This window comes from Danio aesculapii, chromosome 11 (assembly GCF_903798145.1).
Source record: "Danio aesculapii chromosome 11, fDanAes4.1, whole genome shotgun sequence".
In the NCBI taxonomy this organism is placed as follows: domain Eukaryota; kingdom Metazoa; phylum Chordata; class Actinopteri; order Cypriniformes; family Danionidae; genus Danio; species Danio aesculapii.
In genome coordinates this window covers 19,409,288-19,436,476 of record NC_079445.1, presented here as the reverse complement: position 1 = coordinate 19,436,476, position 27,189 = coordinate 19,409,288, and the positions used below count along the sequence as shown (strand labels likewise).

Here is a 27,189-nt window from a genome sequence, read left to right as displayed (position 1 = left end):
GTTTCCTAAACTCTTAACACAGTTAGCACAACATCCTTCTTTGTAGGCTATACAGTTAGCACATTTCTTGTTGCTTTGTTACAAAATGCATACAGTTAACAGCAATTACAAATGCTTGAAGTTCTTTTACACACAAGCTCAACCAAGACCAAAACAAGGTAATTTTACAGTCAAATTTACAAATGCTTTCACTGTATGTCAAAACAGATAACATCATGAGCTAAACCGAACTTACTGTATATAGGCTAAAGTCAAAGTGAACAACTGAAACACAACTATATTCCCTGCTCAAATGTTCTAAAAGAGGACTCTTTGGGCTGATCTTGTGTGGAAAAGGAACAACTAGAGAATTCTTCCCATGATGCCTTGCAAGAGAAGATATCAGTTGTGATGTGGATGAGAACATGTGGTCAAATGCAGAAGACCGGGCAGAATAGATTACTTTGTTGTTGTTTTTTATTATAATCGCGGTGCTTTTTCTGTTTGTATATCTTGCAGTGATGTCCTTTTGCAAATAAAGTCTGTACTGCAGCAATTCTGTGTCTGTATTTTTTTACATAAACTGTACATTTTATAAAGCTACTCTGAGATGATCCTTCATTTTTTTGTTTTGAATTTATGCAGTAAAAGAAACAAAATTCATGCATTTACAGTACTAAACCCAAAAACACAAAAATGTAGAGAGGCTTCAAATAGAAGAGCAGACCTGACACTAAACTTTTCAGCTGATGATAGTGTTTTTTCATGTTTGGAGTGTTTTGTTAGACATGGTGTATTGTGTTAGTTTATTATTGCAATTTGAACATTAGTTTTGGGGTTTGCTTTTTTTTCACCAGATTTCTGTGAGAATCTTGGGTCTATGCAGGATCCAATAAGTCTTTGCAGTATTTGGGATGCAGTTCAACAGACAATTTATCAGAAAAAAAAAAAAATCTACCTTCTGCTACTTTTCCAAATGATCAACTAAAAGTCAAGTGATTATTTGTGGCTCTTACAACTGGGATCGACGACAAGACTTTTGTCAGGTAGTGTACACATATTTAGGAAAAAGTCAGGGTACAATAGTTATATGGTTTATGTTAATAAAGTTAATAATTTACACAAATTATTTCAACATTATTGCCTTGGTAGTTCTAGTATTAAAGAAACACAACACTTTCTGTGAGAATGCAAATGTTTTCCGAAAAATATATATATTTCTCAGAGCAATGCAATACATTTTAACGAGAAAACACGTTTTGTAGATTCTTGGTTGAAACAATACTTTGGCAAGAGAACACAAATATGGTGTGTGAATATTTTTCCAAAGGAATGCAATGTTTCTCAAGCAAACATTTTAGTTAAAGAAATTTTAAATAACGAAAGAAATTTTGTTGGAGAGCACAGAAGTTTCAGCTAAAGACGGATATGAAATTTTGGGAGGAATGCAATACTATTGAAGAAAACGCTGTACTTTAGCAAGGAAATTTTTCACAAACTTCTCAAGGGAATGCAATATTTTGGGGAGGGAATTGTTTTTCCACTGAATGTAGTTTCTTGAGGGAACACAATACTTTTATGAACTAACACAAAAGAATGAATTGCTCTTAAAGGAACAGTATTTTGAGGGGGAACACAATACTTTTGCATTTTTATATTTACATTTATTCATTAAGCAGACAGTTTTATCCAAAGCAACTTAAAGTGAGCATAAAATAAGCACTTCAAATCATCAGAGCAGCAGTTAAAAATGCATTTTATATAAATATACTTTTTTCAATAACCGTTTAGAGGGAATGCAGTACTTTTGTTAGTTTCCTGAGTTAACCGTATTTATTCAAGTGAATGCAACATTTCTTGAAAGAACGCAACACTTTCTGAGAAAATACTTGAGGGAATGCATTACTTTTTTGAAAGAAGGCACAGAGAGAAAAGAAAAAATTATATAATTTAAATCTGTTTTATTCTAAACATTTTGACTCATTTTTTAATATACATTAACTTTGAAAATACATTCAAGATTACAAAACGTTAATTACATGTAATATGGGCCTTTAGGTTTTAAAACATCTTCATGACAGGCACAGTATAAAAACTACACCACTTTATTGAAGGAAAAAAAAGCTAAATGCAAATATAAATCATGATGCATACAGATCTAACATATATTCGATTGTCTTTATGTAATCTAGAAACTTTATAAAAATTCCATTTACTATCCAATAACTAATTAAGGCTGGGAAATTATAGGCATGTAGAGTTTTCCATTTTATAACAGTAAGAAATTCCTATCACACCCCTTATAAACAAGGTAAACCTTAAAGTCAAACTGGGACGGTGATATCATATGGAGATCAGGAAATCAATATCAGATTTAAGATGTATTTCACAGTTCAATCATACAAAAATGAGGCAATTCTAACACATGGCATTTTAATGGTTCATGGTTTACTTAAGGCAAAGAAAGAACTAGAACGGAATTAGAATTCACATGGAATGCAGTTAAGCTATTATTATTAATACTTTCAAAGCTTAATTAAAAATAAAAATCCATTCTCATGATCAGTTAATGAAACTTTGCATAAAAAGTAAGGCAATGAATGTTAGGAAAATATTTGAGCTACAGAAATGGCTGCATTTGGATGACAAAAATATCTCAACCCAGCAATCATCAGATGTCCCTGAAAAACGTTCTGTCCATGAAAAAAAAAACTGTATAAAAGAAGCTGTTGATCAGCCGTGTGTGACTGAATGAAGTGTGTATGGCTCTGTTTCTGGCCGCAGCTTTGTTGGTGTTTCTGTTTATCGCTGTGTCTGTTTTGTGAATGTGTGTTATGAATATATGCATTTATTTCTTGGCAATGGCGGCGACAGCTTTGCGGGCGGCATCATCGAGGTCAGTGGCCGAGGTGATGGGCAGACCGCTCTCAGACAGGATACGCTTCGCCTCGTGGACGTTTGTTCCTGGACAGGGAAGCAAAACAACAAAGAGAAATCATTTATGGTGGATTTTTATAGCTTTACATTTTGTTCTGATATACAAGAAGATTATTACTCTGAGGGACACATAATATACAGTTGATGTCAGAATTATTAGCTCTCCTGAATTATTAGCCCTTCTGAATTATTAGCCCTTCTGAATTATTACCCTTTCTGTATATATTTTCCCCAATTTCTGTTTAACAGTAAGTTTTGTTTTTCAACACATTTCTAAACACAATAGTTTCTAATAACTGATTTCTTTTATTTTTGCCATGATGACAGTACATAATATATTAGTATAAGATATTAGTATTCAGCTTAAAGTGACATTTAAAGGCTTAACTATAGGTTAATTAGCCATGTTAGGGTAATTAGGCAAGTCATTGTATAATGATGGTTTATTCTGTAGACATTCGAAAACCAATATTGCTTAAAGGGGCTAATAAGACTGACCTTAATATGGTTTTTAAAAAAATTAAAACTGCTTTTATTCTTGCCGACGTTAACCAAATAAGACTTTCTCCAGAAGAAACAAAAAAAAGGAAATACCGAAGGAATTAAAGGAATTAAGGAATTCCTTGCTCTGTTAAACATCATTTGGGAAATATTTGAAAAAGAATTCTGAGGGCTAATTATTTGGACTTCAACTGTATATTGTATCTGTTTTTTATGTATTGTATATTTATTTTTACATGTATTAATAGTTAATGTTAGTTTTCACAAGTGTGTTCACCATTTTTTTCTCAGTTTTGACAAAACTATTTTAACAATGACTAATTATTAATTATTTAGGAACTGCTAATTATTATTAACTGAAACAGTTTACCAGAGAACCTAATCTTATCGTTGTCAAATTTTTTTGTTTTAATTTCAAACTTATTTCAAATCAGCATATTTTGTGTATATAAGGTTAGGTCTACAATATCTCGTTAGGTTTAATAATATAACACAATAAACAAAACGATACACATTATTATATAAATTAGTATATTATATATATATATACATATATACATATATATATTTATATACATACATACATATATATATATATATATATATATATATATATATATATATATATATACATCTCTTTATTTAGGTGGCACAGTGGCTCAGTGGTTAGCACTGTCACCTCTCAGCAAGAAGGTCGCTGGTTTAAGTCCTGGACAGAAACAACTAGTTGGCGTTTCTGTGTGAAGTTTGCATGTTCTCCCCTTGTTTGAGTGGGTTTCTTCCGGGTGCTTCAGTTTCCGGCACATTGCAAAGACATGAAGTATATGTGAATTGAATTAACAAAATTGGCCATATTGTATGAGTGTGTGTGAATGTCTGAGAGTGTAAGGATGTTTTTCCCAATAATGGGTTGCGGCTGAAACCGCTACATAAAACATTTGCTAGATAAGTTGGCGGTTCATTCTGCAGTGGCGACCACGGATAAAGAAAGGGGCTAAGCCGAAGGAAAATGAATGAATATCATTATTTGATTGCATTGATACATAAAATAATATAATAATCTAAAAATGTACTAATATTTCTAAAGGTTATTGTAAAGCAATTCAAATATAGATAGTATTTTTAGTTTAGGTTTAGATTTAAGACTATAATATAAATCAATTCAAATTATATAAATAACTAAAAGAAAAGAAAAATATGTTACAATACATGTTATGTTGTGTTGTGTTGTGTTATATGTGACCCTGGATCACAAAACCTTTAGTCTTTATGTTGCATATTATATTATATTATATTATATTATATTATACTTTAAAATATATATTAAATTGATGTTGAAAATCATTAAAATCAGTCACATTTAGGCCTACTTTTAAAAAAATAGTCACAAATCAAATAGAGATAATAGATCATTTATATAAGATTTATAGATAGTGTGTAGTTTTAAACAAATACTTTATACTTACAAATATATTACATATATATTACAAATATATTACATATTTATGAACTATAAGTAATATAATGACTGGATATATAATATTCTAAGATAATAATAATAATAATAATAATAATAATAATAATAATAATAATAATAATAATAATAATAATTATTATAGAGTCACAGAAGAACTGTAAAAATGTAAATAATATATACATGAAAAGAATAGTATCAGCACCCCCCGGAATTTCAGTCTCAGTCAGAGAATTCATCTATAACTGACTGTTCTTAAATGTACATGGTCAGAGTTGTTGAGCATCAGGCAGTGTGTTTGTGGAGTTTGAGGATTGTGTCTGCTGTCTTTTGTTCCGGTGGCTGGAAGGACATGAGCTCTTCCAATGGCTGAGCGTGCAGCGGGTTTTTGGGTTGTGTTTGTAACAGCTGTTTGAGTCCCGTCTGAACACACACTGGATGATTTTGCTCGTGTCACACTTGCAGTCTCTACAGTGCGTCTGCATGTCAGTGAACTGTGGCCCCCTGACACGGGGCCCAGGGCCAACACACCAAAACGCATCAGAAAGTACTCCACAGGGGTCAAAGGGAGGATGGAGAGATGAAGGCAATGGAGAGAAGAGACAGAGCAGCTGCTGAGGACAGAGGTGCTCATTTCACAGGTCAATGTGCAGCTTCAGGGACAAAACCTCACAATCACTGCAGATCTGACTCACAACACACATGTAGAAAAGACACAGCTCTTCTTTTTACTTTAGTATTTTTAACAAGGGATTTGATCAATGATAATTATCAGACGATAATGATGATACGTAATAATAATACTAATAATAATAATAATAATAATAATAATAATAATAATAATAAAAACTATATTATTAATACTAATTTTCATAAGATTAATAATAATAATAATAACTATATTAATAATAATAATTTTAATAATCATTTGATTATTAAAAAAGTGGCTTGACCAATGATAATGGTGAAAAATAATAATAACAATATTACTGATAATAATAATTTAATAAATACTTGATTATTAAAGAAGTGGTTTGATCAATCAGTCATCAGATGATAATGGTGATAAATAATAATAATAATAATAATAATAATAAATAAATAAATAAATAAATAATAATAGTTTTAATAATCATTTGATTATTAAAGAAATGGTTTGATCAAGGATAATTATCACATGATAATGGTGATAAATAATAATAAATAATAATAAAAAAAAATAATAGTTTTAATAATCACTAGTTTATTAAAGAAGTAGTTTGATCAATGAAAATCATCCGATGGGGATAAAAAAATATTAACAACAACAACAACAACAATAATAATAATAATAATAGTAATAATAGTTTTAATAATCATTTGATTATTAAAGAAGTGGTTTGATCAATGGTAATCATTACATGATAATGGTGATAAATAATAATAAATAATAAAATAATAATAATAATAAAATAATAATAGTTTTAATAATCACTTGATTATTAAAGATCTGGTTTGATCAATGATAATCATCACATGATAATGGTGATAAATAATAAATAATAATAATAATAATAATAATAATAATAATAGTTTTAATAATCATTTGATTATTAAAGAAGTGGTTTGATCAATGATAATCATCACATGATAATGGTGATAAATAATAATAAATAATAAAATAATAAATAATAAAATAATAATAATAATAATAATAGTTTTAATAATCATTTGATTATTAAAGAAGTGGTTTGATCAATAATAATCATCACATGATAATGGTGATAAATATTAGTAGTAATAATAACAACAACAACAACAACAACAATAATAATAATAGTTTTAATAATCATATGATTATTAAAGAAGTGGGTTGATCAATGAAAATCGTCAGATGATAATGGTGATAAATAATAATAATAATAATAATAAAATAATAATAATTTTAATAATCACTTGATTATTAAAGAAGTTGTTTGATCAATAATAATCATCAGATGATGGTGATAAATAGTAGTAGTAGTGGTAGTAGTAGTGGTAGTAGTAGTAGTAATAATAATAACAATAATAGTTTCAATAATCACTTGATTATTAAAGATCTGGTTTGATCAATAATAATCATCCGATGATAATGATGATAAATAATATTAATAATAATAATAATAGTTTTAATAATCACTTGAAAATTTGATTGTCTTTCAGTTGTACTTTTTAATATCTACTTTTAGTAATAATATAACATATTTTCAATTGTACTTAATTATTTAAATAAATATCTTACAACATAATTTTGACAGCAATAATATTCACAGATATTCACATATCTATTTAAAATGAGATTTTGATTGAAATATGGTACACTTTTTTGCTTTGGTTAATTGGTCTTGTTTTTAAATGTAACTCTTATTATACATAAAATTTTATTAATTTAGTACTTTAATTATGAATACTATATAACTGTATGTGACATTATATTTAATTATTCATATACGCATTCCGTGATATTTGAAATAGGTTTGTTTTAAGTGATTTCTAAATACCTTATTATTTACCATATCATAGTTTGTTATAAATATTCATAAACTTTGTTTTTATATACTTGGAAATACTTTCTCATCAATATATGAAACCTTTGTATTTTAATTTAATATAACATTTCATGTAGTAATAATACAAATAACATTACATTTTATAAATTGTATATTATATTATATTGTTTTTATAACCATTATATAACTACTTTATTTTGTGTGTGACTTATATTACTGAATAATAGCTACTTATATGCTTATATGACAATAATAATTCAACAACAATTCACTTATAGTGCATGTCTTTGGATTGTAGGGGAAACCGGAGCACCCAGAGGAAACCTACGCGAACACGGGGAGAACATGCAAACTCCACACAGAAATGCCAACTGCCCCAGCCAGGACTTGAACCAGCGACCTTCTTGCTGTGAGGCGACAGTGCTAACCACTGAGCCACTGTGCTGCCTATATATTTAAAACTATGCATAAAAGTAGCTATTATTCAGTCATGTAATAGGCCATGCTCTAAATCCTCATGTTTTTATGACCCATATGTATGTTTTATAACCCAATTCTCCTGAACACATGGTAAATATGACCATCACCACATTAAATCCACAACTTTTCTCAAACAAAAATAATGCATGCACATCCACACAGTTGAGCTTACAATTCAGCCACATGCATCCCTCATATAAACGGTGTGTGTGTTGTCCTGCCGTGTAATTATGATAATCCTCGCTCTCTCCGGAGAGAAGATGCTCTAATCAATAGCAGTTTCATGAGGAATTCAATTACCAGCACCACTTAACTACTGATATTTCAGCGCTTTTGTCCGCTCGCACAATAACTCATTTCTAACACGTCTCCCACATTTGGCAGCACAAAACAATCAATTGTATAATTTCATTAGCGGAGAGTGTAGGATATCCAGAGGCCAGCAAGAGCAAACTTCAACAAAACACTGGAAAGAATACTCACATTTATGTTTATTTAGGACTAAGGGGTTTCGGAGGGCTTTTTGCGAGTCATATCTTTCTGTCTGTGCCGTATGTACTGTATTGATTGTGATATTTCATAGATATTTCAGTATGTTGAAGTAAGTGACAGTTTTAGTCTCCGCCACTGGGTGCTGCTAGAGACCAACTTTACACCAAAGCAGCGGGCGTGAATTAGTATGAATTGAATTATGTCTACTGAACAAAGCTGACTTGAGTAAAATAGCAAATGTTTAAACATAAATGTTCATTATGAGACTGACAGAATGTCTGATGATGCAGAGATAATGATAATGAGATTTGAATGGGCCTTTACTGCTAATAAAAAAATAAAAACTACTTAAATAAGAGTCATCATGCACACATAATCTTCATGACACTTTCATAATGGAGTCTTGTTTAACTTTTTTGAATGAAAGTAATAGTTCTTTTATTAGGATAGCTGTTTTAAACACTGATAAGAGTAAGATTTTTATTTATTTTTTTATTAATTACTGAAGGATCATATATGACACTAATGGTGACTAACGATGCTGGAAATTGACAAGAATACATTTAAAAATATGGCGTCACTTTTGTTTAAGAACTAAATCTCTAACTAGCGGCTTATTACTTGTGTTTTATTAAAGTATTGGCTGTTTACTTAAAAAAGAAAATATCATGCATGATATTATTCTACGTTTCTAATCCTACCTAATATCTAAACCAGGGGTGTCCAAACTCTGTCCTGGAGGGCCGGTGTCCTGTTTAGTTTAGCTCCAACTTCCTTCAACACACCTGCCTGGAAGTTTCTAGTATACCTAGATAGAGCTTGATTAGCTGGTTCAGGTGTGTATAATGGCCTACGTGCACACAGGCTTTTAATTTTTAGCCAGGCAGCTTAAGGGCTTCCGGTGAACTGTCTTTCATTTACAAAATTGTCACGTTTAAGATCTGATTTCTTTAAAAAAAAAAAAAAAATCTTCACTGTCTGTTAGATCTACGATATGAAGTGGGTCTCAGATCAGACAAGAAAAACTGCATTAAATTTCATTGTCTTTAAAATATGACAGTTTATTTTACCCCAGTATTTTCAGTGGAATTTCTGCGCTAGCCTGTTGCTACTGATAGCGCTTTTACGCTTGAACAACTAAATGAATGCTTAAGTCTATTTAACTGAATGTATTGTAATGACATTACAACATTGATGCTGTAAAAACAACCTTGTGAAATTGAAAATAAGCTTTCTCTGGAAGTTTATCGTTGGCTTTAAAACTCTAGCTGTGCATAGAGCCTATTGGGCTTGGAACTAAAATATGCAGGATATCGGCACTCCAGGACCGATTTTGGACACCTCTGATCTAAACACAACTACTACCTTATTAATTATTAGCAAATCAGGAGTTTATTGAGTCAAAAGTTAAAGTTAATCATTTATTAATAGCAAAAATTACAATAAAGTGACCAAAGATATCAAGAAAGAAAACAGTAATTTTGAGCTGTAATATTTCATCATATTACTGTTTTATTTGCATTTTGGATAAAATAAATGTAGTTTTGGCTACCATATATAGTTTTTCATGAATATTATCAACCTCAATTTTTTATTATTAGTGCAAATACAATCAAAACTGCAAGATATCCTGGTAAAAAAGAAGTTCTGAACTCCATTATATCTGCTATTATCTCTTTTTCCAACTGCTTACACACACAATCTTTTCATGTCACACAATTTCTGAAACATTTCACTCAAAATGCAAAACTACACCACAAATCTCCAAAACTATAAGCTGTTTCTCAGCTTTAAACTAAGTTTCAACTGCATAAAACACTTTTTTCAAAACACTACACACATTGCTCTACAACTACGCACAACACATTGTATGTAAAACACAAAACTCTAACACGAAGCTCTATGCCAGGCATGTCCAAGCTCGGTCCTGGAGGGCCGGTGTCCTGCAAAGTTTAGTTCCAACCCCAATCAGACACACCTGGGCTAGCTAATCAAGCACTTACTAGGCTTTCTAGAAACATCCGTGCAGGTGTGTTGAGGCAAGTTGGAGCTAAAATCTGCAGGACACCGGCCCTCCAGGACTGAGTTTGGACACCCCTGCTCTATGCTTTCCTCCCCCAAACACAACCAATCAAAATGCTACTCTTATTCACAAGGTAACTCACACGCTCCTCACATGTGGAAACACTAATTTCTTAACTGATCATTAAGTAGGTCAAAGGTGACAGGACAGGGCGGTTCTGAGCCAAAATAAATAAATAAATAAATAAATAAATAAATAAATAAATAAATAAATAAATAAATAAAACAATTTGTAGTTTTTTTTAACCACATATTCACCTTTTCAAAATCCTAAATTCCTTTAGAATAGGTTTGAGGAATGGAGATTATGGAGGGAGATAAACAACTAAAAATTGTAGGTGGGCAGTGAACCAGTTGTGAACCAGATGAGCTCTGATTTCCTAATTGCAATTCTGTGTGACAGGTGTTTACTCATGTAATGAGTTAGTATGCTAAGTAGGACAACTGACTTTACAATTTTAAATGACAGTGTGTTCCTTGTGAAAACAATAGATTTTCTGCATAAAAATAGTGCCAAATGCAGAGAATTGTGTGTAGTGTTTTGAAAAAAGTGTGTTTTAAACCTGCAATTTGAGTGCAAAGCAGGAACTGTGCTTGTAGTTTAGCAGAATTGGTTAGGGCGTTGGTGCATCAGTTACATGTTGTAGTCACTGTGTCTGAAGTACAAGTAATTGTGTGTAAACAATTGGGAAAAACTGTAAACTGTAGATAGAAGCCTATAAGGAGCAAAGAGCTTCAGATTTAGAACAACATTGACATGCTGTATCCAAAAGTGTTATATTATGAAAGAAGTGTTGGCCATTTGATGCAAATGCTTCATTCTGACATGTTTATGACATTTTAAATGCAGTGTTACATTTTGAAGAAAATGTGAGCCATTTTGTGTGTGCAGATTTAGGAATTGTGTGTAGAGTTTTGAAAATGTGTGTAAGCTGTTGGAAAAAACTGTCCAATGATTATGATTTTTTTTGTAACCATGCAAACAAATTACTATTATAAGCAGAGCTAGAAAGAGTACTGTAAAATTACTATTACAAAAATGTAGTGCGAGTACAGTAAAAGTATCTCAAAGAATAGACCTTTCAAAAGTACTCAAGAGTAGTGAGTATTCCGCTGTAAAAAGCTGATGCATTTACAGGTAATTTGTGGATGTGTGTAAACATAAGATTCTGTAGTGCACTTAGTCATTGCCCAGCTGGCACACAACGTCATAATCCATTAATATTAGGTTAGATTTTGATGTCGGGTGACCAAAATTCAATGTCTAGCCAGCGTCTACAAACAACATTATTTCGATGTCAAATAACGATGTCAAATGATGTTGATATTTGGTTGATTTTAGGTTAAAGTGACCAACGTCCAGCCAACATCGTAAACCAACGTCATATTGACATCAAATACTGACATTTATTCGTCAGGTATGGCAACCAAAATCCAACATCTGATAGATGTCATAGTGGTAACGTCCACACAACGTCAAACAGTAACATCATTAGACATTGATATTTGGTTGACTTTAGGTTGGACGTTGAACATTGACATCAGCCTGACTTTGGGTTCTATGTTAACCCGATTTTCATTTCTAAACAAAATTCATTGTCCCCACGACATTGGGGTACAACATCAATCTGAGGTCATGTTGACATCCTGTGCCTGCTGGAAGTTTAAGGCCATTTTGGTCATCATACAGTAAAAATCCGCCATCTTCTCATAAGTGACATGCATCTAAACAGTCTCTGGGTCAATGTGTGTAAATATTTTGGACATCTTCTTGGACACTTGTAATGCTTCCAAACAGTTTGCTGCAATTATAAATCGCCTGTGTTTTGAGGTTGTTCGTTATGATGTGATTTACCTTCTGTGTGCGATTTGATTGGACAGGAATCACAGGACTGATTTTTCCAATCCTCATAGACAAGAAAAAATAAAGTAGTGACTGCAGGTTGAAAGAAAGTAGTGGAGTAAAAGTACCAATACAGCACTAAAATGTACTCAAAGGAAAGTAAAAGTACACATTTTTAAAACTACTCAGTAAATTACAATTTCTACTCAAATTAAAAGAAAAACTACTTAATTACAGTAATTTGAGTATTTGTAATTTGTTACTGTACACCACTGATTATTTTACCAAAATAGTGTTCATGAACATCTAATATCTGACTGCTCATTTAACATATTTTAGCATTATGAAATGCCAAAATATTCAGATTTGTATGCTAAATCAGCACAGGAAATATGCAAAATATACATTAAATACATTAAAGAGACATGAATATGTATATAATTATTATTAAACATTATTCTAAAGGCTTAATTATTCTTTTCATTCAGAAAATCATATTTTCAAAAATTCTATGGTATTTTGGCAGATTTCATCAAATCGCACTTTTGAATATTTTATATTTTGAACATATTTCTAATTTAATGGGCAAATGAAGCACTCAAGTTTACATTATTTTGTAAATTGATTTCCACTTCAATGGAAATATATATAACAAACTGGATTAATGTAACCATTTAGAAGAAAATGGCATGTTTTACTATAGATTTTAGACCTAAGTCAGACAAGATGGCAGCGCCCTAGGTCTTAAATCTAAAATAAAACATGTCGTTTTCTGCTAAATGGTTACATTGATCCAGTTTGTTTAATATATTTTCATTAAAGTGGAAATCAATTTAAAAAATAATGTAAACTTGACTAAGTGCTTCATTTCCCCTTTAAATTTTAATAAAAATATTGATGAACATATATGACATCCATAGCTAACGTCTTTAAATAAAAGAAAACTGGATGGAGGAATCACTGTACTGCTGATTCATCAACAAGATGCTCATTCACTGTAGCGCTGATTCATAAACAAGATGCTCACTGACAGTCTATGGTGCGTGTATGAAGGATCTGATTGTGTGTAAATGTACTTGAACTGTACACACACTCATTTGTAACTGAAGTCTTTCTTGGAAAGGTGGACTTATGGAGAAGACTGGTCTACGAAATGGGTCTGAATCAATAGGCAGCTAATACAACTAAACTCTAAGCTGGGAACCATCTTATAGCGATCTGTCAGACATGATCAGCCCCAGACAGAGAGACAGAATAGAGGATCGATCTGTAAGCAGCACGCTAACTCTTACAGCCATTACTGAGGGCTTTCAGGCCACTGTGCTTAATTCACTTTTCCAGAGAGCCACTGCTGCTTCAAGGCATTTTCATTTGGATGGAAAATGCTTTGTGAAAACTGTGTGTCAGTAATTACTTCTGCACTACCATTATAGAAAGGCTTTTAGGTGTTTAATTTAAAGTGGTGGCTTACCCTTTTTACTTTAATACCATTTTATAAAATAAAAATAAAACAACTTAAAGTAATAATTTAATTGAAATATTAAATAATTAAAATAACTATTTATTGAAATAATAAATACATTTACAAAAATCTATGAAACACTAGAGTGGTTTAAATTAAAGTGGTGGCTCACCCTTTTAGCTTTGATAACATTTCATGTAATAAAAATAAAACAAATTAATAACAAAATAATATTTTAATTGAAATATAAAATAAATTAAATAATTATTTCATGAATTAATAAATACATATACAAAAAAAAATCTACAAAATATATGAAACACAAGAGCGGGGCTTTTACTTTTGCTAATAACTGGAATCTTTTCTGGGAGCGTCCTAGGCTTTTCCGCGCTGACAGGCTGCACCCCAGTCGAGCTGGAGCTGAAATCGTCGGGCAACACCTCCAGAATATTTGCTCTATCTGACTAATAAGTAAAAATTCACAAAATTCACAATTTAGCCATACAAACTACTATTCGTCCCACATAAATAACAGTAATGCATATCTGGCTAACCCCATAGAGACTGTGTCTATTCCTCGTATTATTAGATCAAGAAACAAATGTACTGTGTGCTCCAGAAATAATCTATTAAGAATCAAACCAGAAAAACCACTAACAAGTGAAAATACAAATTTCATAAAGCTTGGTCTCCTAAACATCAGGTCACTAGCACCTAAAGCACTTATCATAAATTAAATAATAACAGATGACAAATTTAATGCACTCTGTCTCACTGAAACCTGGCTGAAACAAAATGACTATATTAGTTTAAATGAAGCAACTCCTCCAGGATTCCTATATAAACATGAGGCTCGTCAAACTGGTGTCATGGATTGGTCAGGCTCTCACGACCCCCACTCACGAAGATCACCATCACCTGACTTCTAATGAGCACACAGCTGCATCACATTCACGAGCACCAGATAAAAGCACAGCACTCCAGTCGCTCATTGTCCGGGCTCGTCTCGACGAAAGCGGACAACTGAGCGACCACTCAGCGTAGTCATCCTCAGCTAAACAAACGATTTACTTACCTGTTCTCTTTGTATTCCTCCTAGTCTTCCTGGTCCTCCCGAATCGTCCTGTCTTCCAGTCCTTCCAAGTCTGTGTCATCCTCTGTCAGCTGTATCTGGTGTGTGCTGTCCATCCTCGTGTATTCCTGTTACCCAGCCACGGAGGAAAAGACCCCAACATCATTCCTGATCCTCCTGGCTATCCTTCATGTGCTCCTTGTTGTCATTCAATAAACACCCTAACGTTTCCTTACCTCTGTCTCCTGTCCGCTTCATAACAGAAGCCCGGACCCTTAACGACGACAACATGAGCACCCTCGATCACTTTCAAGAGCTGGTGGACCAGTTGAAGCGGATTCTACAGCCACCAGCTCCACTTTCCAACGCACCACCAGCACCGAGCACTTCCGCCTCCACAGTTTCTTCTTCGGCCCTTCCTTCCAGTCCCATGGCCCGACCAGCGCCCTACTCAGGCGGAGCGGGGGAGTGCAATGGTTTCTGTTACAATGTTCCCTCATATTCGAAATGCAACCTTCTCTATATCCCACAGATAAGTCAAAGATCGCCTACATCGTATCACTACTCTCTGGACCTGCACTTAAATGGGCTGAGACGATCTGGAACCAAGCCGGGCCGGTCATGAATTCCATCACTACCTTCACGGAGTATTTCAAAGAGGTGTTTGGACGTTCTGATGGGGAAGTAGCCGCTGGAGAGCAGCTGTATCATCTAAAGCAAGGTACTCTATCTACACAGGAATATGCTCTCCGGTTTCGCACTCTAGCAGCTGCAAGTGGATGGAATGAGAGATCGTTGTTGACCACGTACCGGCTCGGCTTGGAACCCACTCTCCGAATCCAGCTGGCCACATTAGATGATACAATGGGTCTGGAGAGATTCATCCAACATTCTCTCCGATGTTCCGATCGTCTCCGTTCCTATCAACAGGACACCATCACCCCCTCGTCTGCACTCCTCCAATCGCCTGAGTCAACAGCCTCTCCAGAACCAGAACCCATGATAATAGAGTCTGGAAGACTGACATCAGCGGAACGACAGAGGAGGCTGACCCGGGGTCTGTGTCTATACTGCGGTGTCAGTGGACACACCCGTATGGAGTGTCCCCTTCGTCCCATTCGGACTTCAGTGAGTGTATTCAGTACGAATATTGAACAATGTAAACCACTTACTACCACCGTACAAATAACTACTGCCTCTATTTCTCTCCTTGTCACAGCCCTCATCGACTCCGGGTCAGCAGGGAACTTCATCTCCCAATCCCTCTGTCGTCAACTCCACCTCCGTACTGAGGCGTCCTCGCATATATACCAGATACAACCGATAACCCAGTGCACTCGATCTTCGACCCGTATCCATCGACAATGCGAAGACATCCTTCTTCAAGTGGGGCTGTTACATCAAGAGAGGATTCAATTTCTGGTTCTGGAGGGTGCAAATATGGACATCATTCTAGGGCGCCCGTGGCTGGTGAAGCACGATCCCATCATCTCTTGGGGCACAGGAGAGATAAAGAAATGGGGATCTGGATGTACACCTACCTGTTTTCCAAATCTCCCTCTTCAAGGTCGGAACCCCATTTCTTTGTTTGCAACATCGGTCGAGAGCCCTCCTGAGAAGCAGTCTATCCACATTCCTAAGGAGTACAGCTCCTTTCATGATGTCTTCTGCCCCAAGAGAGCTTCCCAGCTACCGCCGCATCGGCCATGGGACTGCGCGATCGACCTAGTCCCAGATGCCCAGTTGCCAAGAGGTAGGATCTACCCGCTCTCGCTTCCAGAGAATCAGGCAATGGAAGATTACATAAGGGAGGCTCTGAGTCAGGGGTACATACGTCACTCAAAATCACCAGCCGCCTCAAGCTTCTTCTTTGTGGCCAAGAAGGACGGAGGGCTGCGTCCATGCATCGACTACAGGGTCCTAAATAACGGTACAGTAAAATACCGATATCCCCTTCCTCTGGTACCAGCCGCTTTGGAACAGCTCCGAGAAGCTAAAGTCTTCACTAAATTGGACCTCCGCAGCGCGTATAATCTGATAAGAATACGTGAGGGGGACCAATGGAAGACAGCATTCGTGACCCCTACTGGCCACTATGAATATGAGGTCATGCCTTACGGTCTGGTCAACGCCCCCTCCGTATTCCAAAACTTCATTCATGAAGTCCTCCGGGAGTTTCTTCACCACTTTGTAATAGTGTACATAGATGACATCCTCATTTACTCCCGGAGTGAGGCCGAACATCGCCAACACGTTGCGGAGGTCCTACACACATTGAGAGAACATCACCTCTACCTCAAAGCGGAGAAATGCTCATTCCACCAGAAGTCGATTCATTTCTTGGGATACATCATTGATCAAACCGGTATACGTATGGATGGGAAGAAAATTGAGGCTGTTCTATCCTGGTCAGAACCCACTTCCATTAAGGAGCTCCAGAGGTTTCTTGGGTTTGCTAACTTTTATAGACGGTTTATCAAGGACTACAGCAGGATTACATCACCTCTCACTAATCTCCTCAAGGGTAAACCCAAAGGACTGGAGTGGACCAAAGAAGCAGCCGCAGCCTTCCGCCTTCTTAAGAAGGAGTTCACAAGGGCCCCACTCCTGACTCATCCTGACCCAAATCTTCCTTTCGTGGTGGAAGTGGACGCATCCACCACCGGCGTCGGGGCAGTATTATCTCAACATCATGATACACCGCCCCGACTGCATCCCTGTGCCTATTTCTCTCGGAAGTTGAGCCCGGCGGAGCAGAATTACAGCATAGGAGACAGGGAGCTGCTAGCAATCAAGCTAGCCCTGGAGGAGTGGCGTCACTGGTTGGAGGGAGCCAAACATCCGTTCCAGGTGATCACAGATCACAAAAACCTCCAATACATCAAAGAGGCCAAGAGACTATGTCCACGTCAAGCCAGATGGTCACTTTTCTTCTCACGTTTTGATTTCTCCATTTCCTATCGTCCAGGACCCAAGAATCTAAGAGCAGACGCTCTCTCTCGTTTACACGAGCATCACGATCATGAAGAACTCCCAACGAAGATTCTTCCCGAACACATCTCCATTTGTCCGATCACCTGGAACGCTCCTCCAGTCGTTGCCACTCCGGAAGCCCCTGCTCCGCCGGGATGCCCTCCTCATCGGCAGTTCATACCACCTGAACACCGGGTAGATCTGATCCACTCCTTACATACCTCGCTAGGCACTGGACATCCAGGGATCAACAATACTCTCTCGCTAGTATCCCAACGATTCTGGTGGCCAAACATGGCAAGGGATGTGAGGCAATATGTTCAGGGCTGTAAGGACTGTGCCCAATCCAAGAGCCCACGTCATCTACCCGCTGGAAAGCTCCATCCCTTGCCGATTCCGAACCGTCCCTGGTCACACCTAGGAGTGGACTTTATCACTGATCTCCCTTCGTCAGAAGGTAATACCTGTATTCTAGTCATAGTAGATAGATTCTCAAAGTTTGTCAAACTAATCCCTCTGAAAGGTCTTCCCACAGCCTTTGAAACAGCCGACAATATCTTTAATCAAGTATTCAGGTCATTTGGTATTCCAGAAGATATTGTGTCGGACAGAGGTCCACAGTTCATCTCACGTCTATGGAAAGCCTTCTTCAAGCTCCTAGGTGTGGCCGTCAGCCTCTCTTCTGGATATCATCCCCAAACCAACGGGCAGACAGAGAGGAAGATTCAGGAGGTGGGACGGTTCCTGAGGACCTTCTGCAGTGGTCACCAGAGCTCCTGGAGCCAGTATTTGGGCTGGGCAGAATATGCCCAAAATTCACTGCGGCAACCCTCCACCGGACTCACGCCATTCCAGTGCGTCCTGGGCTTCCAACCACCGCTCTTTCCCTGGGATGGCGAACCATCTGATGTCCCCGCAGTGGATCACTGGTTCCGGGAGAGCGAGAGAGTCTGGGACGAGGCTCATCAACATCTGCAGAGGGCAGTCCGTCGAAGCAAGGTAACCGCCGATAGAAGAAGGTCTGAAGAACCCAGATACACACCCGGACAAAAGGTGTGGCTATCCACCCGGGACATACGCATGCGACTGCCCTCTCGCAAGTTAAGTCCCCGATTTGTTGGTCCCTTCACCATCGTGGAACAGGTTAACCCCGTCACCTACAAACTACAATTACCCTCTCACTACCGTATTCACCCTACATTCCACGTATCACTCCTGAAACCCTATCACGATCCTGTTCTTCCCTCCACAGAGCCTGACCACGAAGAGGAACCCCCTCCTCCACTGCTCCTAGAAGAAGGAGCCGTCTACGCAGTGAAGGAGATCTTGCGTTCCCGACGTCGTGGTGGCCAGTTGGAGTACCTGGTGGACTGGGAAGGGTACGGCCCCGAAGAAAGGACATGGGTTCCCAGAGCTGATATTCTCGATCCTAGTCTCATGGTGGAGTTTCATGAGAGCCACCCTGAGTTCCCAGCGCCTAGAGGCAGAGGGAGACCACCACGGCGTCGGAGGTGTCGGCCCTCAGGAGCGGGCCCTGGGGAGGGGGGTACTGTCATGGATTGGTCAGGCTCTCACGACCCCCACTCACGAAGATCACCATCACCTGACTTCTAATGAGCACACAGCTGCATCACATTCACGAGCACCAGATAAAAGCACAGCACTCCAGTCGCTCATTGTCCGGGCTCGTCTCGACGAAAGCGGACAACTGAGCGACCACTCAGCGTAGTCATCCTCAGCTAAACAAACGATTTACTTACCTGTTCTCTTTGTATTCCTCCTAGTCTTCCTGGTCCTCCCGAATCGTCCTGTCTTCCAGTCCTTCCAAGTCTGTGTCATCCTCTGTCAGCTGTATCTGGTGTGTGCTGTCCATCCTCGTGTATTCCTGTTACCCAGCCACGGAGGAAAAGACCCCAACATCATTCCTGATCCTCCTGGCTATCCTTCATGTGCTCCTTGTTGTCATTCAATAAACACCCTAACGTTTCCTTACCTCTGTCTCCTGTCCGCTTCATAACAACTGGTCGTGGTGGTGGACAACACAACCAAATGATAATTTAATTGAAATATTACATAGTTTAATTAATTATTTAATGAATTAATAAACACATATACAGAAATCTACCAATATATGGAACACAAGTCGGGGCTTTTACTTTGAAATGGTGTCTAAAGGAAAATGGTTTCAAACTAAATCCCATTTTAGATGTTTAATTTAAAGTGGAGGCTCAGCCTTCTAACTTTAATAACATGTTATGTAATAAAAATAAAACTATTTAATAACAAAATAATAATTTAATTGAAATATTAAATAAATTATATAATTATTTAATGAATTGATAAATACATATACAAAAATCTAACAAATATATGAAACTTTGGGGCTTTTACTTTGAAATGGTTTTAAAAAGAAAATCGTTTTAAATGAAATCCCCTTTTATCCTGCGTACAGTACTTTTGCAGATTTCCATTCCATTTTTCCACTATTCTACTCTATTCGTTTAATAATTCTCAACTTATTACATATATATGAGCAAGTACTACATTTGAAACTTACTTCACCACCATTAACACAGTGCTCTAAGTGAATGTGGGGACATTTAAAGCCTAAAGCAGCTTTCACACCGGACGCAGAATGCATTGGGGCAGGCTGCTTAAAGCACAGCCCTTCTGCAATGGCTAAAGTGCAGTAGGTGGAGTTTTCAGGTGTTCTTCTATATGTCTAGTCAGTTGATACCTATGTTTTCAATGCAAATCTGTCTATGAAACTACCATACAATGACTTAAAAATAACCTACTAAAAGCTACCTGACTATGCCACATGTGTCATGGTGGATCTCTTTACAATTTTGATAGACAAAATCAACAGCTGTACATCTATTTTGCTTTCCTTGTTTGTTTGCCCATTGATAAATATCACAGAGCCCAGCGGAATTTGTTTTTAATCGTAATTAACTTTGACCACATTTGCAAGCTTGTCAACGGTGCGCACTGTGGCACTTGTGATTTGCTCTGTGCAGCAACAAACCACCCTACAATCCAACCACAGCGCAAGCCATTGAAATGAATGGGTTTCATAGCATAGTGCTTTCCAAATCCAATGTGAAAGCCTGAAAATATTTGTGCATTTAGGCATTCTTTATATACTAATGGTTACAAAACACAAGGATTAGACAGTGATAGCATCATGATCTTCAAATAAATAAATAAGTCATATACACATATATTATTTGTGCTGATATCGACAAACATTTGGAGTATTTGTTACTAAAACATTTTAAGTTCAGTTATCAAATTGGCATGAGTTCATTCAATAGAACGAATTAAGCCCAAACAATGATATGATACTCAAATGGTTTGGTATTGCTTCTAGCATTAGAGTCCAATTAACTCATTTGGTTTGAGTTCTGCTTAATATAATTAGCTTATGAGTTACCATAACTTTCTTCATTACATCAAAGTAACTTTTCTTTTTGATTAAAAGTTAGACTAACTTATTTCATTTAGTGATTTTCACTGTTAGATTTTACAGTGTACAGTGTACTATAGCTTAGTACAGTACAGTATGGTACATATTAATGTCCACTTCCACTGTCAAAGATACAATAATAGTGAACCGTACCTTACCACTTTATTGCCAACATTTCACAATTGCACCTAGCACAACAGTTGGAAAGCAAAAGGGTGGAGCTAGACTTGCTGTTGAATGCTATTGGTTTACAGAGAATCATCACCAGTGTGTACTACACGCCAGATGAATGACCACACAGGAAGTGCACATATTAAATACACAACCAAGTCTTGACACAGTAATCAGTCAATGATGTTTGTTGTCTTCTTGTAACAAACAGCCACTTGCCTCCTCTCTATTTGCATGTGCTTGCTGTGCACCTATATTTGAAATAATGAGCTCACAAAAGATGTGATATGTGAATGTTCCGTACAGCTTTATTCTTAAAGCGAGATTGAAGTCGATTTAATCATTCTGGCCTTCCAAACCTGGAAATCCAAGCCTGATCAGGGTGACCAGCCTGATCTCACAAGGAAACGTAACTTTTTTACATTTTGTCAGTTTAGTTGCTAATTCATACGAGTTCAGTCATACGAAAATGTATCATTTTAAAAAGGGGGCATGGCACCCAACACCATCTCTAAACCAAACCGTCATTGGAGGATAAGCAAATCATACTAAATTGTACAAACGAGATCATACAAATTCATTTGAATTAGCTACTTAATTGGAAAGTTACGAATTGAGTATGTAATGAGTATGTAAGTTTGACACCCAGTGGTTGAACTAAGTTCTACATTCCTGGATCAAAACAAATGCAAGAGCAGGTTGCCAGATTGACGACCAAAGGGAGCAAGTCTGACGATTGAGCCTGAAAGCTGATTTAAGTTGTGTTCAATATAAAAAGAAGAGCACACGATAGAAGGAAAATTTTCATATTAAAAGGAGTTTTTCTCCTAACAAACACCTCGAACTGATATATTAGAAACAGCTTCTATTTCTTGCAGCTGAACAACAGAAAACTGGCAATGATCACCTCAGGTACACCTTATGTGTACCATATTCTATGCTTCTGAAGGGCTGTATTTAAATTTCTGTCGTGTGTTGTCTGGTGCGAACAGCCAAATTGCTAATCATTGCAAATTTCATCAAGTAGAGAGCTGTTAAGACATGGGGTTACAATGCAACCTGCTTACATAATGTTTGCGCTCGTAATATTTATATTATTTGCTAATTAATAACCTCTGAACTCTGAATTGGCCCCTCATTTCAGAGTCTGCTATTGTCCACCGGAGGTCGCATTTCGGTCACGGACACATGCTTTAAGAGCCGTTCTGAATGAATTAATAAATGAATGAATGAAATACGCACATGGCGTTTCCGCCAAGGCAACCAGGGGTGCTGATTTACACTGTAATTGGCTAAAATGGCATTGGGCGGGTTAAAAGACCCAAAACAAAGACAGCGTTTGGCCCTGTAACACACATTTTCAAAGCAAAATAACTGACTTAATAAAGAAGAATGCTCACTTGGCATGTTTCTTAAATATCTGCATATCTGCAGTATTTTTACATATAGTATAATTTTACATAGTATAAGTTATTTTAAAATCCAGTCAGCATTCAAAACGGCTCTTATTGACCGGAATAATAAACACAAATTTAGCCAATATTACAATCTTTTAAAAGTTGAAATCACACTTGGGAAGAACAAAAGCAAATACTTGGTTTTATAATATATCTCAGGGACAAATTGAGTGATCAAAAAAAGTGTGTTACAAAAATGAATGGATATTGCCTGCAAAAATACAGTGAACACTGGTAAATGTGACTGCGCATTAACAGAGAAAGTCTGGAATGACATGAGGGTGAGTAAATGATGACGGAGCGTTCATTTTTGAGTAAAGTATCCCTCTAATCGCTGTCATCAGGTTTGGCCCACATGTGCATTCCCCTTGAAAGTGCAAATATTACCAGAGAATTAAATATAATGTGTATTTAATTGTGCTAAATATCTTCATGCTTCTCTTGTCCTACGTTTAATTGGTCCTCAGAAGGACAGGGTACGGCATGGACAAACGAGGGGCAGAAAACTAATGGAGTGGAGTATATGTCTCTCTCCGGGGCAAAACGACTCAGCTGTTTTCTGCCAATTATCCTAATGGCCAGATGGGAGCAGGCCGAGGCCCAGTGTCACACGAGCGCGTAGCATTAGCATACACAGGTGAGAGGTCCCGCAATCAACGCCTGCTCCCCTGCTCCTCTCACTGCCACCAACAACTGCTGTGGCGTGACGCGCTTGCTAACCAACACCAAACACACAGCACTTGACAGGGGCAGGTTTGTAACAGAGATCATTTGACAAAAAAAGTTAAGAGGTAAACTAGTTTAAAAAATTTATCTCTTTTTAAGGGGGATGTTATGACTTGTTGCACAATGTTATATGACTTTCAGGTCTACCTGGAGTCATCTATAAAGCTACAGCTCAAGATACTACACAGATCATTTAAAGGGCACCTATGATCATCTTTTGTAAGCTGTTCGGACAGAACTGTGTGTAGGTATAGTGCACAAAACAAGCAGAAATAAAAGATCTGTTCAGCTCTCTGTGATCATCAATCATCATCAAATGTGATCAAGAATTAGTGTTACAAACGTTTTTAAAACAGTTCATGTTTGTAATGAATTACATCGATTTTACCATCTTTACATTTTCACCACAGCTGCGTGTGTCAGTACAATTATGAAAGAAGACGCTTCAATCGCAGTTTGTGGACGTTAAATCAGGTTTAATTAGTAAAAAAACAGTGGAAAGTTAAACGCGCGCTGTGTCTTTGTGTGTGTGTGTGTGTGTGTGTGTGTTTCCATTAATTATATATATATATATATATATATATATATATATATATATATATATATATATATATATGTATTTATGCATATGTACTCATACACACACACACACACATATATATACATATATATATAAAATATATAGTTTCAATTAATATGCTAAGTGGCTATCAACCTCAAGTCATAGGCACTTTATAAAAGCAGCAAAGTGTTTGGAAACCTTAAAATTGTCCAAGACGACAGTCCAAAATCTTTACATGCACTAACTCAGAGACTGTTTAGACACTGATGAGAAGATGAAGGACGCTTACTGTATGATGACTAAAAAACATGGCTTAATGGCCTTAAACAATAACTAAATCCACTACAGAATGTTACATTTACACATGCCTGCACAAATTGCATGTAAACGCATCAGCCTTTCACAGCATAATACTCACTACTCTTGAGTACTTTCAAAAGGGCTAATTTTTACTCATACTTTGATTAATATTTACTACAGAAACTTTTACTCTACTTTTTGGCCAAGTTGAGAATGATTTTTCAGTACTCTTTCCACCACTGCTTAAGGGCCATAGTGCTGGAGAGTTTAGTTCCAATCCACACTTACCTGTAGGTTTCAAACAAGACTGAAGGACTCAATTCGTTTGATCAGTTCATGAATCGGACACCCCTGCATTAGCCCATTAGCATCTCACTTTAAAAATGACCAGTTTATTTATTTTTTTGTATTTAAATATAGACTCTTCTGCAGTCACATCATCTACAAAGACTGACAGAAAATAAAAAGTTGCAATTTTCTAGGCTAGGTGCCTGTTCACAAAATGTATAGTGATACTAATTTTGATAGCAATGGTGGCAAAGGAGAATTTTGAAAGTTTCCCCATTCAAAGACACAGGAGCTGTACTTATGGCTGCGTAGTGAAATGACTTAGCCCAATGGCATAATGTTGGTTATGTTTGAGAATGTAAAAAGATCGGGAAGAAACTTTGTAAGTCTAACATGTCTCCTTTTAAACGTTATTATCACTAACCTTCGAGCCTGACCACCAGGGGAACCTTGAGCTCCAGTTCTCTGCAGGCTTTGGTGATGCCGTTAGCAATGATGGCACAGTTAACAATACCTCCAAAGATGTTCACCAAGATGGCCTCTACCTGAATACAGAAAAAGAAGAGGAAATACAATGCTTTAGAAAGACAAAAAGCCAAGAAAATCCTTCAGGGTTCTCACACATTTTAACCCACAAATCAATCACTTCCAACGAAATTAAATCAGAGTTGCAGGATAGCTAGAAAAATTCATATTCATGATAAAAGATCATGGAAAATTCATGACAGTTTCTATTATTCATAAAATTATATAACATTTCTAACATTTTTTTTCAGACTGCAGAAAACCCTGAACCTCATGAATAAAGACTAGCTGCCAAATAGGCTATTAGCACTAGCATGCTAAAACCCTTCATGGGGCTGGAAAAGAGATTTGAGGTGCTTAAGTCCTGAAATGAGCAGCCCACCTGAAGAGAAGAGAGACATTTGAGTATCAGCTGTGCTAACAATGCTATATAATGACCATAATTCCTCAGAAGAAAATAAGCAGATTATATTTCACACAGTCCAACACTTTACATAAACGCATAGCAGCAATCAGAGGGATATGAACGTTCAAATGTATGTTCGACACGCACACAACTGTTAGCAGCTCGTGAACGTGTTAGTCTTACAAGGTAAGAATTTAAATAACTCAGTGTCAATTAATTTCAGTCGAATTAGCAAGTCATCAGATTAATTTGGCATGTTTACGCATAACCTATGCTAATCTGTGGCAGTGGCTGCTGGCTTCATCCGGTGGTAATGATGTTTACATGGTTAGAGAGGAAATCCCTGGATCAGAGAGATATGGGTGGATTCATCCACAAATGCTGTTACTCCACTCTCACTGGAGAGAAAATACAGCTGCTGTTGTGTGAATTAGTGCATAGCAATAATGAATTGAGGGAATGGCAATGTCTTCTAAACACAGGGGTGCTAGTACCCCAACTTTCTGTTACATGATTGATAGGTCACATATTTACATGCACTTGTATTTTGTAAATTTGTACCATAACAACACTATGTGTGGATGATGCTGTTAAAAATACTGGGATATTACAGACAATTATCAATAACACATTCATAAACAAACTGAATGAAGATTTGTGTAGATCACTAAAATGTGAAGTAAAAAATAAATAAATAAATTCAGCTCTTTACAATATGTTGAATTATTTTTATATTTAAAAATATTTTTTATTTACAACTTATATACTATATATCGATTTAAGAATATCCTATAACTATATACACACACTGCTCGTTAATGCAAATTTCTAATCAGCCAATCACATGGCAGCAACTCTATGCATTTAGGCTTGTAATGGTCAAGACGACCTGCTGCTTTAAGTGACTTTGAATGTGGTATGGTTGTTGGTACCAGACAGGCTGTTCTGAGTATTTTAGAAACTGCTGATCTACTGGGATTTTCAAGCACAACCATTTCTAGGGTTTACAGAGAATGGTCAGAAAAAGAGAAAATATCCAGTGAGGGGCAGTTCTGTTGGTGCAAATGACATGTTTATACTAGAGATCAGAGGAGAATGGCCGAGGTATGGAGAAGAGCGTCTCCAAACGCACAACACAAACCTTGAGACAGATGGGCTACAGCAGCAGAAAACCACAACGGGTGCCACTCCTGTCAGCTAAGAACAGAAAACTGAGGCTCCAATCCACGCAGGCTCACCAAAATTGGACAATAGAGAATTGGAAAAACGTTGCCTGGTCTGATAAGTCTCGATTTCTGCTGCCACATTCGGATGGTAGGGTCAGAATTTGGCATCAACAACATGAGAGCATGGATCCATTCTGCTTTATATCAATGGTTCAGGCTGCTGGTGGTGGTGTTATGGTGTGAGGGATATTTCCTTGGCACACTGTGGGTCCATTAGTTCCAATTAAGCATCATGT

At 36.6% G+C, this 27,189-nt stretch overlaps 1 protein-coding gene across 1 annotated transcript in view; it reads right to left on the bottom strand.

Moving 5' to 3' along the window:
• Positions 1-1,920: 1,920 nt before the first annotated feature.
• The window catches only part of suclg2 (succinate-CoA ligase GDP-forming subunit beta), a 245,992-nt gene continuing 220,723 nt past the window's right edge, over positions 1,921-27,189 (bottom strand). Inside the window, exons 10-11 of the mRNA XM_056467784.1 lie at positions 25,221-25,341; positions 1,921-2,943 (exon numbers count right to left, since the gene is read on the bottom strand). Coding sequence (XP_056323759.1) covers positions 2,828-2,943; positions 25,221-25,341 — 237 coding nt within the window. The 3' untranslated portion in view covers positions 1,921-2,827. The remainder of the gene's footprint in view (positions 2,944-25,220; positions 25,342-27,189) is intronic.